Genomic DNA, 17,872 nt, shown 5'->3' with positions numbered 1-17,872 from the left:
TCTATTGTGCAAAGAGAGCTTTCAATGACTCTCACGGCTTGGGCATTGCGAAACAAATCATGCTCATGTTCCGGAGTAACCACTTCGCCTTCTCTGAGTTGGGGTACACCAACACACACAATGGTCCAAATATGTGGATTAAGTCCATATAAATGCACTTGCATGTCATCGCTCCAACATGCATAATCGGTTCCATCAAAATGAGGTGGTTTGCCCATTGGAACAGTAGAGAATGAAAGATTGGAGGATTGGAAGTTTGAACTCTAATATGTATGAGACATCGAGTGAAATTCTTGTTGATCCTTCTTCTCACTTTCCAACTTCATCTTCTCATTGAAAAGAGCTAGAGCCTTCTTTTCAACCCTTTCACTCATCTTCTTCTTGATCTTTTCTTTTCGCTTGGTTGCCCGTTCTTGCTCAGTCATTTCACCTTCAACATCACTAACTTCGAAGTCACTATCATTGACTTCGTATGCGGATGGAGCACCACCACCACTTGGGGACTTCTCGGAGGCCATAGTGTTTTTTCCTTTAGCGGTTAAGCCTTAATCAAGAGATTAGGCTCTAATACCAATTGAAAGGATCGACACTAGGCCTAGAGGGGGGGTGAATAGGCCTGTTTAAAAATTCCCTAAAAAACTTGGCAGAAAAACGTCAGGGTCGGATGATCCGGCCTAGGGTCGGTTGATCCGACAGGAGAAGGGAATCTTGCACGAGATTTGAAATTTACTTAGCTTTTGACGATTCCCTTCGAATACAAAGTTGACAAACAATATAACCAATCCTGTAAAGCACTTTAGCGCAAGAGGAATAAAACTAACAAGTAGATCAGGACAAGATTAGCTCAAGAACAATAAATACAACAATAAATGAAACAGACACAAGATTTATCTCGAAGTTCACTCCACAAAGGAGCTACGTCTCTGTTGAGGAGCTCACAAAGAGCAGGGTTGCCCTTTAACCCTTTCCCTCACTCAATCAACCACTTAGGAGGATTGAGGTGCTCACTAGCAAGAGTCCACAAAGGACGGATAATACAAACATCCGGCGGCTCAACCACAAAGGAATGGAAGCTCACCGGCACCTCTAACCGTCTAGGAGCAAAGCTCTAAGAGTAACAAATGTGAATCGACGAATCGAGGTTGCTTCGAATGCTTCTTATAAAGAACAAGTGCTAGCTCACGGAGTGCTCTCAAATCACACCTCGAATCTCACTTCCTCTCAATCCCTAGGTGTTTCCTTGCAAGAATCAAGCTCTAGGATGGATAGAAGTGGAGGATTTAATATTTTGGAGTCGAGGTTGGTCGGAGAGAGAGAGAGAGAGGTAAATGAAGGGGGTGAAGGGGTATATATACTCCCATCCCCGAAAGTGACCATTGTGTGTTTTCTGGAGGAGCCCGGATCATCCGTGGTAACCTCAGATCATCCGGGGTGTTGACAGAAAAGGCTAAATACACACTGAATTTCCCAGGTCCGGATCATCCGGTGTAGGGCCAGATCATCTGGCCTGGCCTTGATCTGGATGCTCACATGTCACCAGGTCCGGATCATCCGGCCAATGGCCGGATCATCCGGACTTACTCCGAAACTCTAGGCACTGTTCGGCCGGATCATCCGGCCCTAGGCCGGATCATCCGACCCAGGGCAGAAACTTTTGCTGTGGAGTGTTTTGTGAGTGCTTTCTCTCAAGAATTGCACCTCATGTGAAGCATTCTAACAACCAAAAATTCATTCGAAATGCATCCCCCTTGATAGTACGGTGAATTCTATACTCAAATTCAAACCAAAAATTAAAATTAAATCCCAATTGAATCCACCATACTAATTTTGAAATTGGGGACCTTCCTTTCATCTTCTTCTTATTTTTCTCATTTTATTCCTGCATACACTTTCTTCTAAGCATCATATCCCTAAATTCTGATTGTCAAAAGTCACCAAAATCAATTAGGGGCCTAGATGCACTTTCACTTATGTACATTGCTAAATCAGTATTTTTCTTGCTTAGCGCTAGAGATTCTTTGGTGCTCCTTGGCCGAACAAACTCTTCCCATTGTGCTGGTGTGATTTCCCCATAATCTGCAAATGGTGTTCGGCCCCTTTTCATATACTTAGTATTTAGTTCACTCTTCCACCAGCGAAAACCCTCACCCAACATCTTCCTAGCATAATTCCTGACCCTATCTTGAGTTCCTCTTGACAAAATAAAGGTTTGCCTTAACAGCTGCCACATCGCCTCCTTCCTTCCCTCAGGAACTGTTGGCCAATTGGGGATCGTTGGATCCAAAACCATCTTTGTTCTTATTATAGAACCGATTTTGTTCCAAAACTTTGCGCACACCTCTGGAGGATCTATGGGCTCGCCTGCTGCACTAACTATGTTGACCACCCATTGGCCTTCGAGGTATTTGTTTCGTCCACACTGACCCCGTTTCCTTTTTATTTTGGCTGCCAGAGCAAGTAGTTTGAGGTTCCGGACCAGAGCTTTCATTGCCTTCAAGTTCTTCCTCTGTTGCATTTGCAGGTTGGCCTAGACGTCTACTTCTTACTGTCGGAGCATCCTACAAGGATCGTACCCGAATTCGACAACTTATTACGCGTATTCCTTGAAAATGTATAATAAATGCTCGGTTGTAAGTCCTTACTCGAACTAGGCTCGAAACGTAATCTGGATCAATATCCAACAATAAACACCTTCGTTTTGGACCGAACAGATGTAGATCTATTGGATCGTACCACACTCCTGCTACGTAAGCCCCTTGTCCTTCCTGGGGACCTTCATCATCCCCATGTTCAACTCCGGTGTCGCCCTCATCGTCCCAGTCCATCTGAGATACGATTCGTTCAAATTCCTCGTCTTGCGACATCGGAATTTCCCTTTGCGGGGAAGATGGCGACGGATGAGACATTTACAACTTTTAAATTAGAAAGCACAAGAAGATATTTTGAATAAAATGATATGTTACAATAGAAACATATGAATAAAATCATATTTGAATACAAGAAAAACTAGTATGGCCAAACAAGTTTGTGCGTCATTAAACGAGTTGTATCATGCGAGGATGGCCAAACGAGTTTAGTCGTGTCATGCGATGGCCAGCAAGCGGCAAGGGAGGCGTGAACGGAATGCGACATTAAACTCCACAATTTAAGTATATATATACAACAATAAAATCCTTAAAATCCACAATTTATATATATACACAATAATAAAGTCTTTAAAATGAATAATGCTAAAATCCTTAAAGTCCACAATATATATATACACACACACACACAACAATAAAGTCCTGCAAGTCCATAATATATATATATATATATATATATATATATATATATATATATATATATATATATATATAGGACAGGGCTAATCCCTACCTTGGGTAGGGAATAATATTCCATACCCGAGCCAATCGGCGGCGCGCACTCGAGCGCCCCCCTGGCACAGCCCGCTAGCGGTTTTTCTTCGAGCGCGAGCCGTTCCGACGCGGCTCACCCGCACGCACAGAAGCGAGCGCGTTTGGTTTTTTGTTTCTTGACCGACGTGTACGTGGACCGAGCAGGCAGTGCTTGTTTTTTTCTCTCAGTAGTCAGTTGCACGCACGCACGTCTCCGGCAAGCATCGTTCCTGTCTCCGCCAAGCATCCTTCCTAGATAAATCTTAATCGCTGGAGGAAAATGATCGCTAAATTTTGGAAACGCTATCTCTGCCTGTCTCCATCTCCGAACATTGTATTCGAAAAATGCATTGGCAAAAGAATTTGCGAGAGAATGTGTCACGGATAGGCAGAAGAACACCATCAAATACAACAGACTGACTTTACTAGCAGCATATGTGTTCACCAAGTTAATTTGTGTAACAGGGTAACATGTATAGATGGACAATGAAAGGAGGCACTGGGACACTGATCTAGCTAGCACACACTATACTTCAGATAAATATTTAAATGGAAGGGGAACCCTTCAATACTAAACTAGAGAAGCTCATCGGTAATGCAGCATCTCATCCCTCATCCCAGCTGATCGTGCCTGCAAGAAAGCAACTATAATATTTTAACAAGAAAATTGGGGTATTGCAGAAATGGGATGTAGTTTAAGAAAATAATATACTGTGCTTACCAGATTTATATTAGTCTTTAGGCAGCCATGGCCTTTACCATCACAGTATTCCAGAATTTTCATTGCATAGAAGGCAGTCATTAAGAGACTTCTGGATACATTATCCGCACATCCGAATGCACTGACATGTTGAGAATCATATCAATCATCCTAATTTGCTCCAATGCACCTGCTCGATGCCTCACCTATGATGATTGTATTAGATGATCTCCGTGCACCAATAAACTCATCAACAATCACACTGCACTGCGCAGCCAGCTTCAAACTTAGTCATTTAGATTTCTGGCAACTCACCCACTCCTGTATCTTCACCTCCTCCCTCTGGTATCTGCAGCATCACACGTAGTAATATTAACAAGTAAAATATATAAGTATTTCTTGAAGAATTTACAACTTACAAAGAGCAATTCAAGTTTGACTTGGATGAAGATTTTCCATTTATTATGTTGCAACTTGCAACCTTTGAAAGCAAACAAATCCAGGCAATGTTGAATTTTCTAGAACTAAATGTGTGTGCATTGCATCTCTGGACTACCACACACTGGTGGACCAAACATGGCTCATATTGCTAAACTGACTGAGATGCATCATACCTCAAAATACTGAGTGTGAGACTGCACGGTTACAGGAACTAGCAATTGTTTCATGAGAAAGATGGGAATGAGATACTGGCTAATCCACTAATGCCCAAATACAATAATAGTTATCTCCCTTGACCTGATGAATTGGTAATGCCTCCATTAGCTGCAGAGTTTGATAGTGCAAACTGTGTGTGCCCAGATTTTAATTATTCTTCCTTTCGTCACCTGGCAGAACATTGAACACCAAAGATCATTGTTTACACAGAAATCAATCAAAGGCATAGGGCATGTATCACAAGCATATAGATGGAACAAGACATATTTATCAGGGAAAATATAGTACAATGAACCATTATTTCCTCTCTTGAGTTAGATTAGCAAAGTATATTGATCCGAACATATGATCTCATATATGAGGCATTAGGCAATTAAACGATCCAGGATTTGGCCTAGTTCCAAATAATTGGTTGGCTAGTCCAGTCTCTACAAATTTTGGATGTACACATGAAGTCATTAGGCTCAATCAGATCGACTAAGATCTACAACTGGATGGGATTTGTCTGTATTATACCTGGAATTCCACCACTGTACGCAGCTGCACTTGCCGATCCGGTGATGTGAAACTCATTGTCCACCTCTAGAAACCTCGTAGCAGCTTGCTCGATGCCGTCGCCGTTGGACCACCCACAACTGCCAGCTCCATGCCGTCACCATTGCCTAATTCCCCGCATCTGCATGCCGGTTCAATAGAGTTCAATGATGCTAAGACTGAAAATACAAAGATAGTTACTTCGACCAGAATTCCTTTAAGAGTATTAATGGTGAAGTTGCAACTACTAAAAAGCATTCTTTAATTCAGGTGGTAAATAATACTCGACCCAATCATAAACACCAAAAAATTCACATGATACATTATGCAATGGTGGTACCCACGGCCAACAATGGTAGTCTGTGAATAAAAAAAAGATGTGGGAGAAAACTTATGTTTGTGAACAGAAAACCCAACTATTTTGTAAAAACTGGTCCACCGACATTGTAGTAACAAAAGTGAATACAATGATTTTGCAAGAGCCAATTCATCTTAGTCGTGGTAATAAAAAATGGGTAGTTTGCAATTTGCATACGTTGATTTTTGTGAGAGTCAGTAAATAGCATTTTTGTTGCATTCAAAGACTGACAGCATAAACCATGAGCACATTTCAATGCGTAACCATGGCTTTAATGATCATGGAGGGGTAATACGGTAGTGAGTGAACGCCTAAGCAGTCACCTAAATTCTTAAGAGTAACTTATCGCTTGAAGGAATGAAATGTTGAGTTGGATTGATTACATAAATCAGAAATGCATATAATGACTACTGGAATGAAAAAAGTGTGTTAGACATACGAATGCACATCAAAATCAGGCTGGTATCAGACTCCGTCGGCGTATTATTCTAATTAGCACTTCTAATTCAGAACTATGCACATACAAGTTGAAAACATATAGCCTATAATTTGGCATTCTACAAGCTCTTTAGGATAACACAAATAACCATGCAATTGAACCTTTTCCTAGGCTCAAGTATCAGCACATGCTTGAAGATTAATAGTCAAGAATATCTGACTGGAATCGAAGTTTCTCCATCTATATTTTGCTTTTATATTTATTATTATTAGTCCCTATTTCATGAACACAATGAACACGAAACCTCTGTAGGGTTACATGGTCAGGACTCAGGGCCTAAATGAAGAATAAAGCAGAGGAGAATTTTTCATCCTGTATTTCCATGTAAATTTACACATTTCTTGAAAAAAAAGCAAGTAGATCCATTTCCCATGTTTAGCACAAGTTCAAATGGTTGGGAAATTTGGATCTGTACCATTAAAAGATCACAACGTTAGATATATACCATCATTATCTCACTGACAGGTGGGGTTCACATGAGTCAATGACATGTGGGTCCAATGGTATATATCTAACTTTTGGATCTATTAATGGTACAAATCTAATTTTATTAATGGTTTTATGTAACTTAAATATTGTGTTGAGCTAAATCTTCTCTACAATCTCACGAAACCGAGACTGACATAACACTAAACTAACATGAGAAAATTCTAAAAGGCATTCCTGTCCAACTACAAGATCTCCGCAGCGGCGACCATGGTGTTCAATGGGACAGCACAAAATTAATCGTAGGAACAACAAAACATGAGGAAATTGAAGGGGACCTTGAGCCGGTGGGGGAATCACCTGATAGGAAGGCAGGCCGGAGGAGGATCGCCGGAGACGGGAGGGCAGATCAGACTCGCGGAACGGCGATGCGAGAATTGAGCGGCGTTGGGAATGGGAGATCGTCTCCATGAATGCGGGAACACGCAGGGGCTGGCTAGCAGCGGGCGGTGGGCGGCGCCAGTACCCGGATCAGCAACGGGAGGAACGGCATCCGAAACAGACCACGAGCTGGGAGGAGGGAGTGCCATCAGGAGGAGGGGCGGCGTCAGGCGGAGGCAGCGCCATCGGCCCGGGAGGAGGGGAGCGCCATCAGGAGGGGGCAGCGTAGGGAGGAGGGAGCGCCGGGACGCCGAGGTAGTCCCGGCTGGCCACGTTGAAGACATGCTCCTCCGGGTTGTGCTCCTCGGCGGCGCGAAGCAGCAAGGACATCTGCCAGGCTGGGAGCGCCCGGTCCGGCATGGAGATCTAGATCTCAAGGCGGCGAAGGTTGGGGTGCCTGGCCCTAGCGAGCAGGCCGGCGAGCGTGTCGAGGTCAACGCGGAGGAACACCAGCACATCGAGCTCGGTCCAGAGCGGGCGCCACCGCTGAGCGACACTGCTTGTGCATGCAGCCTTGGCCGTGGATCTGAGGCAGGCAAGCACGAGGAGGAGGAGCGCGTCGGGGAGGGCGACGCGCTGACGTCCAGAGGCTGTAGGTAGCCGGCGCCGTAGGACCTCACCGGACGGCAAGGGGGGGGACAGGACCACGCCTCACCAGAGGGTCGCCGGGGAGGGCCCGAATCGCGAGATTGGGGACGGGCGAGGGTGCCTCGCCGGGTCGGGAGGGGGGCCGGCCGCGCAGCCCTTCGCGGGGGTAGCCCGAGGGTCACCGACGGGAAGCCCGCCGATGGCAGCCGGTGGCGGAGGGCGACGCAGGGTGTTGCAGGGGTGGGACGAGAGCCGGCGAGGCTGGAAGGCACGGGTGAGGGCGGCGCCCGGCGCATCACCGGAGGATCGCCGGCGGGAGGACGGATGGAGCGAGGATCTGTTTCACCGGCGGGAGGACCGGTACGGAGGATCGTGGGTGGGGCATGATCTATTTGCGAGCTGGGGGACGGGGAGGTGGGGAAAAACCGGCGGGCAGTAAAAAAAACAGAATGAAAAGAAAAATAGACGCAAGTCGAGTCCGGTCGGGTCCGACAGGTTAGCTCGGGTACGCAGTACCTTATTTCATACCCAGGGTACCCAATAGACCTACTCTATATATATATATATATATATATATATATATATATATATATATATAGATAGATAGATATATATATAGACACACACTCAATAATATATATGAACTAAATTACATAATATATGAACTAAATTATATATAAATTACCTATATATATATATATGAATAAAAAAACTTGCCGGCCGGGGACGCGGTGGCGGCGCGGCGTAGACAGGAGAGGCTTGGCGACGCGGGAGACTGGTGCGGACAGCGGCGCGGGGGAACGGAGAGGACGGCGGTGCGGGGGAGTGGAGAGGAGGGCGGCGTAGGAGACCGGAGAGGGAGACGGCGGCATGGGGGACCGGAGAGGACGGTGGCGCGGGCTACCGGAGAGAACGGCGGACCGGAGAGGGTGGCGGCGGCATAGATCTGCGCGCAGACAGCGAGATGGCGGTGGACCGGCGAGGACGGCGGCGCGCGGACGTAGAGGACCGGAGTGAGCTCGAGGAACGACGCGGCGGTGGGGAAGGAGTGCGGTCAATGCAGGACGCAGCGGCGGCGGAGAGCAAAGGACGGCGGCGACAAGGGCGGAGGAGGACGGCGGCGGCGGCGAAGGTCGAAATTTTGGCAACCAGACTGCGTCCGTGTGCTCTCCACAAAAGTGGCTAAGTCCCAGTCGCGCCTCTGTTATTTATAGGGAAACAATTTGTAGGGGTGGGCGGTGGCGTCACCCGCCCCTGAAAACCATTTCAGGGGCGGCCGGTGGCGTCACCAGCCCCTGGAAATATTTTTCAAATTATTCTGAAAAATATTTTATGTCCAAATAAGTAACTAACATCCAAAAATTTTGAAAATTTAACCCTAGCATTATTGTCACAAATAGAACAAGGGAAAAATATGAGAACAGTATTTGAGAATGTATTATATGTTCATAGTGTACAAATCACAATATAGGCTCTCACTACTATAACATAAGCCCATTCTTTGAGATTTTCACACCCTAAAAGATTTTCACACCCTAAAAGAAAATATACATTGGGATATAATTTTCATATTTTCTTCTTGTTCTACTAGTCACAAAAATGATAGGGTTAAATTTTCAAGGTTTTTGGATTTATTTTGTTATTTTTTTGAAATTGATTGATTTTTCTGATGTAAATTGAAAATTAATAGTAGGGGTAGGTCTTTAGTGTACCCACCCTTACAAATTCTTTTGTAGGGCGGGTGACAAAATCACCCACCCTTATAAATGGTTTTGTAGGGGCGGATATTGCTACCACCCGCCCCTATTAGTATTTTTCAAAATATCTTTCAAAATGTATTATATACAGGATAAATAGCAAAATAGTTCCAAAAATGTGAAAATTTAGTTCTAGCATTATTGTGACCAATAGAGCAAGAGAAAAATATGAGAACAATATTTCAGCATTTATTTATAGTTAATAGTGTGCAAATCACAATGTATGGATGTCATGCTATAAACATAAGCCTATACTTTAATATTTTCACACCCTCAAGTAAAATATACACTGGGATACAATTTTCATATTTTTTCTTGTTCTACTAGTCATAACAATGATAGGGTTAAATTTTCAAGTTTTTTAAATAAGTTTTGCTATTTTTTTTTGAAATTAATTAATTTTTATGAAGTAAATTGAAAATTATTACTAAGGGCGGGTGACGCCACCACCCGCCCCAAGAATCATATTATCAGGGGCGGGTGGTGGCGTTGCCAGCCCCTCGTAAATGTTTGTAGGAGCGGGTGATACCACCACCCACCCCTAGTAAATATTTGTAGAGGCGGGTGATGCCACCACCTGCCCCTACAAAATACTCCTATTTATATGTACAAGCCTCAGCTCGCTCACGAACGCCGACAGTCCTGCCAACATTAGATCTCGCCGCCGCCGTCCTCTCCTCCCTGTGCACGGCACCACCGCCGCTGCCACCTCCCGTGCCTCCCCACGCCTCCATTGACCAGGTATTATCTTCTTTTTGTGTTATTCTTTCCATTCCAATGCAAACATACTTAGTTAGTGATTTAGTAATTTAGTTAGTGATTTATATACTGATGTATATACAATGATGCATATATATTGATGTATATATAGTAATTTTGTTGCATTTTAATTTTGAAAAAATGTGATTAAGTGAATTTTTGTTGCATTTTCAATAAATGAACTCATGTATATATTGATGTTATATAATTTTGTACATATTTTCACTCTAATGATGTATATATTGACGCTTTTTCAATAAATACACATGTTTCTAGGAAGGGCAGCACTTATATATGGCAAGTGGTGGCTTTGGTCATGGTTTGCCACATTAGGATTACCCCTTGCCCCAGGCTCATAATCCTGGCATCACTTTTAGCAGAGTCAACAGGACTAGACCAAGGCGATGTTCTCAGCAGAACAGTCCAGCTCCAAGCATAGTAAGAATCATCTTTTGTTTATGATTCTTTTTTTATCTGATTAATAAGAATGCTTAATACTTATGAATGTTACATTTGCTCTAATGCAGCATATCAATATGTTTAAATGGCTTACTGAGGTACTACAATACCTAGGTGGTACACCTCTTCGGGTGGTAACCACATAACGCCAATAATTCAAGAAAATGACAATCTCTTTCGAGATACCATCAAGACAAGATCTAGGTACCATGATTCCAATAGTGGCTAGTGGGAAACAATCACCAGTTAAGATGACTGATGAAAGAAGTGCCATAGAAGCCTGCCTTTTGGAACTTGAGAATTATGGTTATCTGATTCCATGTCATGGTTCAAAATCAAAGCACTTCGACAGAATCAACATGATATTGTTAGTCTCTGTAAGACTCTTTCACAAGAAAATCTACATGATATAGTATGTGAATTTTGTTAATTTAAAGAATTATGATAGTTTCTTTGATTGTGCGAAGCAGTTTCTGATATTTGCATTCCATTTCCATTGCAGGATATAATTGGTAACACCTTCACGACAATGAGAGAACAATTTGAGCATTAAAATTAACCCAAAAGCTTAGAAAAAAGTAGAATTAGGTGCTACTTACCTCCTAGAGCCTCCAACTCCAAGGAAATCGATTTTAAAACCTTCCTTCCCCTACTTATGATTCATGCAATTTTTGGACAGCACCTCCCCCGAGAGTGCACTGTTCTATCGAGAGGAGGAAGAGGATGCGCCTAGATATTTATGACACTTTTCAGGAGTGGGTGGCCTTATCACCCACCCCTATAAATGGTTTTCCAGGGGCGGGTGGTGGCATCAGCCGCCCCTGAAAATAGGACTATTTTCAGGGGCGGCTGATGCCATCACCCATCCCTGGAAATTTATTCTTTAGGGGCGGGTGGCGCCACCACCCGACCCTGTAAATGAGCCCTATTTTTAGGGGCGGGTGAATGCTACAGTACCCAGCTCCTGTTGTAGGAGCAGGGTGCATTTGCACCCGCACCTGAAAAAAAAGGGTGTCCCTACAAAACATTTATGTAGTAGTGCATGGATGAAGTCCAAACGATATCCGAGATGTCCAATTCGCTGTAAAGATATCCAAATCATAGTGAAAGGTTAGAAGGAAACAAGTGGAGTTTGATAAGCACAAGAAGGAACCAAGAAAAATTAGTTGCTCTGGAATAACCAACTCACTAGTACCGGGCTAATTTACTGTGTGATTGGAAGTCAAGTGTAAAACCAAAGTACGACTGGTTTATCCGACGGTACCATCGGAGTAAGCACTGGGGCATTGTCCAGAGAGCTTGTCAGGGCACCGGAGGAAAAGCCTTCAACACCGGTTCAACCGAAGGTGCATCGAAGCAAAGCATCGGAGCATCGGAGCAATGACGTCAGCATTGCAGGGAGCCAAGGTGAAAGAACTTCAGCACCAGTTTATCCGACACCCCATCGGAGTAAAGCATTGGAGCAATGACACGAGCCTGCCACTGTGTCAGTTGTCCAATGGCTATTATTTAGGCATAGTGTGACCGGTTATGCCGCCCATCGGATCTTCCGATGCCCTACGCAGAAAATGGACAAAGACCACAAACAACTAATTCGAGTTGGAGGGCTATATATATGCCTCACCCCGAGCAATTGAAGCTGGTTGGAGTTCAGAGAGACCCTATACACATTGAAGAACATCTTCAAGCCATCCAAAGAGCAAGTTGATCAAATCCTTAGGTTTAGCACAAGCTTTATGAGTGAGAGTGCTATGCTAGCTCAAGTCTGAGTGTGAGAGCAAAGTTGTGTGCCTTGTGCTTGAGAGCTGCTCAAGCTTGTACCTTGATGCACCGGCCATCCTTGGTATCTTGGTGGCTCGCCGACACGTCTTCGACCCTCCGACTTAGCGTCGAGCGGCGTCGACATCTTTGTGCAGGGGACGTGGAGACCCCTATCCTTCATGGAGAAGCTCCTTAGTGGAAACCGGGGCCAAGATGACCATGGTGACTTGGCAAGCCTTGGTGGCAAGTTAAGAAGAGTTCTGAAAGAGACTTGGTGCCCGAGAAGCAATACTCTCGATAAAGTGCTTCAACAATATGGACTAGTGGTGGCTTAGTGCCTACCGATACCACGGGATAAATCTTCGTATCGAGAGTTTGCTTCCTTACATCTCCTCTTTATATTTCTTCATTTCATACTTGCAACTTGTGTGACTTTATATTTGTAGTGCAATATCTTGCTCAGATTGGCTATATGTTGTAAAACTCTTTTAGGATGAGGGTTTCGCACAAGATGAACTATAGATGCACACATTTAGATTGAATGTTTTAGTTTAAATATTGTGCAAACTAGTTGAAGCCCTAAGTTAAGATTTTAAGTTGCCTAATTCACCCTCCCCCTCTTAGGCTACAGGCGTTCGATTGCTTTCGGAAAGTATAAATAATATAGCAAAAATGATAGAATAATTAGGCCCCATTCAGTATGGATTTTTAAATAGCAGCCAAACAATGTGACAAACCTGTTTTGCATAAAAAATGAGTGAAACATTTACTTTTTACTAGAAGAATGGTCCAATTTTTTGTTCTTTATTATCATCCATTGTTATTAGAGTTTATTTAGATTTTTTAGAAATTATCCTCTTTTATCCGTTTTGTGAGGATTAACAAGTCCTCTGATTTTTAATACCTCGCCAAATGAAGGAAAGAGTAATAACATACCTTGGCAAATGACCAAATCCACCTACATTGAACTTGTCCAATTTTTATAGCGATCCTACACGAGATAGCATGCAGTCACACTTATAATTTAGCAGCTAGTCAACGTGAACGTTACGAATTATGGATGGCCAGCACGTGTCACACAAGCCATGTTTTACCCGTAACTGATAACAGTACCATGAAGACATGTACCAACCAGATCCATTTGCTTTGATTACACACTTATTTATGGCTCAATAAGTCCCACCCGACGCATCCTGCCCTTGTAGAAACTAGCAGGAGAGAGGAAGCAGTACGGCGAAAATGTCGAAAACTTCACCGGCTTCCGTCCTATCGCTGCCGATTCTCTTCCTTCTCCTGACAGTCACTTGTAAAGCGGCCACCGGTGCTCCAACTTCTTGCACACCTCCGCCTTGCCAAGGAAGTCAGTATTCACTCTAACTTCCCCCTTTCTTCGGACGATTTGTTTCATGGGGCCTCTTCGATTTGTTCTATTCATTCCCAAAACTCTGTTTATGACTTTGTATCTGATGGTTTCTTACGTTTCTGAGATTGAGCAGTTGCTGATCTGGTTGTCCTGACCATGGATCGCTGTTGCAGAGCAAAGCTGGCCGGAGCTCGTCGGGAAGGACCAGGACACCGCGTACTTGGTCATACGGCGCGACAACCCGCAGGTGACGGACGTCGTCTACTTGATCTCAGATGTGCTCGCGCATGCTCTCGACAACAAGAGGGATGTGCTCGGGGCGGCCGGCGACGGCAACTTCTGCTGCAACCGCGTGGTTGTGGTGCTCGGAGATCTGTCCTCCGGCGGTGAAGGGGTCGTCAAGGTGCCAAAAGTCGGCTAGAATTAGTGTGTGCCCGTCTGGCCGTACATGGCAATGCAAATGGTAACTCAACGAATTTGCTAATAAGATGTTGAACTTCTTCATACATCTTTCCTGTTTTTCCTGGGCTATACGTATGGCGATACCGTGAGATGAACAAAAAGTCAGCTAGGTCAATGCTCTTGCTCAGAAATTACCATACCCCTACAATTGGGACTCGGATGGGTGGCAGGACTTGCAGCTTCCATAGAGCAAGGTTGCCCTTTACATAGCTTCTCTGAAATTATAAGAGTGAGCACACTACTACACAAAATTTAACAGAGGCGGGCAAAACCGATTAACAGAGGCGGTTTTCGCAACCACCACAGAGCAAAGGTCACAGAAAATGACCTATTTTCTGAGGCGGTTGTGTGCCCGCCTCAGTTAATGAATAAAAAAATAAAAAAATCCGTGACGAGCCCGGCGAAGCCCATCACGGGCCCACCAAAGCCCATCTGAGCTCCGGCTGCCTCCTGCCACCCGCTGCCCCGGAGCGCACGGCACCGCTCGGCCAGGGCCGCCGCCCTCCGCCCCAGAGCCCACCGCGCAGTCGAGATCGCCGCGTCGCGCCGGCCGGGGCCGCCGCGAGCTCGGGGTCGCTCGCGCCGCCACCGGTGGATGAGTGTGCCGCCGCTTAGGCCGGATCGAGCCGCTCCCCACGTGACGCCGGATCCAGCTGCTCCCCGTAGGCCCTGCACGGCGCCGGTGGAGGGAGGGGAGGGGAGGGAGTGCTGATGAAGAGAGGGGAGGGAGAAGGGGGAGCAACTGGTGGCCGGCTGTAACCCTAACTTCCCTATATATATGAAGATGGTTCTAGGGTCTAGCCTGGGCCGAGTGGGCCTCGTTCTTTTTCCGAGGCGGGCCATATAGTATGACCACCTCAGTTAATATATTAACTGAGACTTTTGTCGTAAGATGACCGGCTCAGTTAATAATGATTAACCCTGGCAGATATTTTAATGTGCCCACCTCGGTTAATCGATTTTGTGCGACAGTTTTTGACAACCACCTCAGTTAATAAAAATGACCACCTCGGTTAATGATCGGCATTAATTGAGGCGGTTACAAATCGTGCCCGCCTCTAAGGCCATTTTTAAAGGCTGCAGTTAATGTTTTTTTTGTAGTAGTGGCAGCATGGAGATGGACTGGCTGATCATGAAGATGAGTTGGAATTTCACCATCTAGATGCAATCTTAGACGTTGGGTCGCGGGAATACCTATGTAAAAATGTGAAAGCACTCTGCTCCCACGAGGAGCCGCGTTATTTGTTATATAGAGCTAGGAATAATTCGCCGTAAATCTGACCGATCTAATTTATCAACAAAGGTTTATTCAAACTTTTGTAATTTCGTTGCATTCTAGTAAGAAAATTCAGGTTTGCCCACTCTAGGAAAAGAATTGGGCTGAGCACCAGAAAACCTGTTGTCTCCCCGACTTCTCCTCACTCTTCCACTAATTTCTAAGCTCAACCTAGGCAGAACTACACCTCCAAGGAGAACTCCAAACTCCCGAAAGAGAGTGAAGAGTTGATGTGTTGTGTGTCTCCATTTTCACCCCCTTCTCTAGTAATTATAGGAGGGAACCAGGGTGCTTTGGTCGGCAAGGAACCTGAGGCGCCCGAAACCGCCATCTAGAGCCAATGGGGAAGCAACACGTGCAAGCTAGAGACGAGAGGACCCAGTGGCAGGGCTTGTTGACGTCAGCATGGTCCATGCTGACAATAATGTTGACTTGGTAAATGTTAACGGGTCAATGGGTCCATGGTCAGCGGTCAAAGGAGACCACGTGTTAGTCGTGTTTTCGAGAGAAAGAAAAAGGGTGGCTCGGTGTTAGGCCAAGAAGTCCGACTTGGCTCGACGGTGTTACTGGGCCATGGCCCACTTCTCCTCTTCTTTACTTCTTTTCTTCTCTCCTTTCCCCCTCTGGCCGACGGAGCGGACCCACATGGCAGCGGCTCAGCTCCTCTTTGACGGCATGTCACCCCATGTCAGTGGTGGCTGGATCTGTTGTGACTCCTCCCAGATCCGGTGTGGCTCGACTTGTGCATGGACGTGCATGTGGCTGGTGTGTGGTTGAGGTGTGCAGCGGCTGGGTGCACACAGAACATGCAGCGAAATTTTGTAGAGGTGCTCGCGCATGCCATGCCACGACGTTGTGATGGAGGTGAGCCCTGGGTGGTACGGCAGCAAGACAAGGGTAGGGCGGTGGCTTGGCTTGGAGCAAGGCGAGGCAAAAGCCCGGCCTTGAGCACCGGTGAGGGGGTGCACACACGCTAGCATGTGCATGGTAAAGCTCGGGTGCGCGGTCATCGCCCGTGGCAAGGCCAGAAGCGGTGATGGTGAGGTCAGGCACGTGAGCACCCTTAATTCCGAGGCCGCTGCGGCGGAGATCAAGGCACGAGTCAAAGGCTTGGGACAGCTGCGATGATTCAGGGTCACGGCTCGGCCTTGACAAAAGCATGGCCCTTGGCTCTGCCGGTTGGGGTTTGAGCACACGCGTGTTGACGCTCACTAACAACCATTTCCAGGTGTCAACTTGATCAGAAAATCATGAGAGTTTGCATTTCTTACATGCATCCTTATCCAATAAAGTTCCTAAATCATACTTTACCCTTTAGAATATGCAAGTTGTGTTTTCAAGCTAATATGCAGGTTACAAGCACACTTTGGCCCGACACAAAATCACAGAAAATAGCAGAGTACCGATTCAGGCTCAAATGGACCAAGTGAAGCCCAAGAACTGAAGCAAACCCAGCTAGGGCAGGCCGTGCCTCAACTTTTGCACAAGGGGAGACCAAGACAAGCCCACTCCAGGAAGTTGGGGGCGGTTGGCGGCCCGGGTAGGCCGACCGACCTACCTAGTCGGCCGACCAGGCACGTGGCGCTTCCTTGTTGGCTGACAATATCGGTTTGGGATGGTGCGGCTAGTGGCTCCCTACTATAAATAGAAGGGGGGCTAGAGAATAGAACACACACACACATCTTCCTCTCTTGCATTCCTTGCATAGTCTTTAGGCTTAGTGGAGTTTAGGATAAGTCTAGGAGTCATCGAGTCGGCGGAGTTGCTCGACAGTCTGGTATGGGTTCATCTCTAGCTCTCTCTTGTAATATTCGGTCGTTTGTAATAGAATTAGACTATGGTTACTCATATCTGCTTGAAGTATATTCTGAGTTATCGAGTATATGCTTCTTATCATGGTTGTGTTATTATTCAATGCTTGCATTGCATGATCGCCCTGTGCTGGAGATGGTTAGTCTTTTGTTCTTAGAACTCTATCAACTGCACCAGTATTCATATGATTGCTCTAGTGTGATGTCTGTCCATCCGGAGGGTGGGGGCTCCGCGCGGGACACTAGAGTATCCCTTACTAGTGTAGACATGGTGTCTAGACTAGCTAAGAGTTGCTGGATGTCAACTATACCCACGGTTTGTAAAGGTAGCCGGCAGGTGGTGACAGCCCTGTCCGTGCCTTTTAGAAATCCTCCACATTCGGTATGGGGGTAGGAGATACATAAAGTCGCCGGGGTGTACGGGCTCCTCTCGTTACTTCGATAGCGATCTCCCTGTTGTGTAGTTTAATCTCTGATGAGCTAACTAATGAGAAAGTGTAGATATAGCTAGCCTAGCACAGCTGACTCGAGCTCTCACTTTTACCGTGCTCCCGGCCTAAAGTAACCTTTATTCTTTTATCCAAGAGAGTAGTTTGTGTGTGTGTCACACTACCTCCTACCAT

At 45.6% G+C, this 17,872-nt stretch overlaps 1 protein-coding gene and 1 long non-coding RNA gene across 3 annotated transcripts; one reads left to right on the top strand and one right to left on the bottom strand.

Annotated features, from left to right (window-relative positions):
* Positions 1-3,802: 3,802 nt before the first annotated feature.
* On the bottom strand, positions 3,803-5,410 carry LOC120668161. Of its 2 annotated transcripts, XR_005672266.1 has the most exons (4): positions 5,272-5,363; positions 4,837-4,925; positions 4,120-4,447; positions 3,803-4,029 (listed from the first exon to the last, which is right to left on the bottom strand). It is a non-coding gene; the product is annotated as an uncharacterized LOC120668161 (long non-coding RNA). The 2 variants fall into 2 exon arrangements; XR_005672265.1 differs by lacking the exon at positions 4,837-4,925 and having other exon boundaries at positions 5,272-5,410.
* An 8,095-nt stretch (positions 5,411-13,505) lies between these two features.
* LOC120668160 (trypsin/subtilisin inhibitor-like) lies at positions 13,506-14,206 on the top strand. The gene is made up of 2 exons (XM_039948074.1): positions 13,506-13,697; positions 13,874-14,206. The coding sequence occupies exons 1-2, from the start codon at positions 13,577-13,579 to the stop codon at positions 14,119-14,121; spliced, it is 369 nt and encodes a 122-aa protein (XP_039804008.1). The 5' UTR covers positions 13,506-13,576; the 3' UTR covers positions 14,122-14,206.
* Positions 14,207-17,872: the final 3,666 nt, after the last annotated feature.

Source organism: Panicum virgatum, chromosome 3N (assembly GCF_016808335.1).
Source record: "Panicum virgatum strain AP13 chromosome 3N, P.virgatum_v5, whole genome shotgun sequence".
Classification (NCBI taxonomy): domain Eukaryota; kingdom Viridiplantae; phylum Streptophyta; class Magnoliopsida; order Poales; family Poaceae; genus Panicum; species Panicum virgatum.
This window is presented reverse-complemented; position numbering and strand designations above follow the sequence as displayed.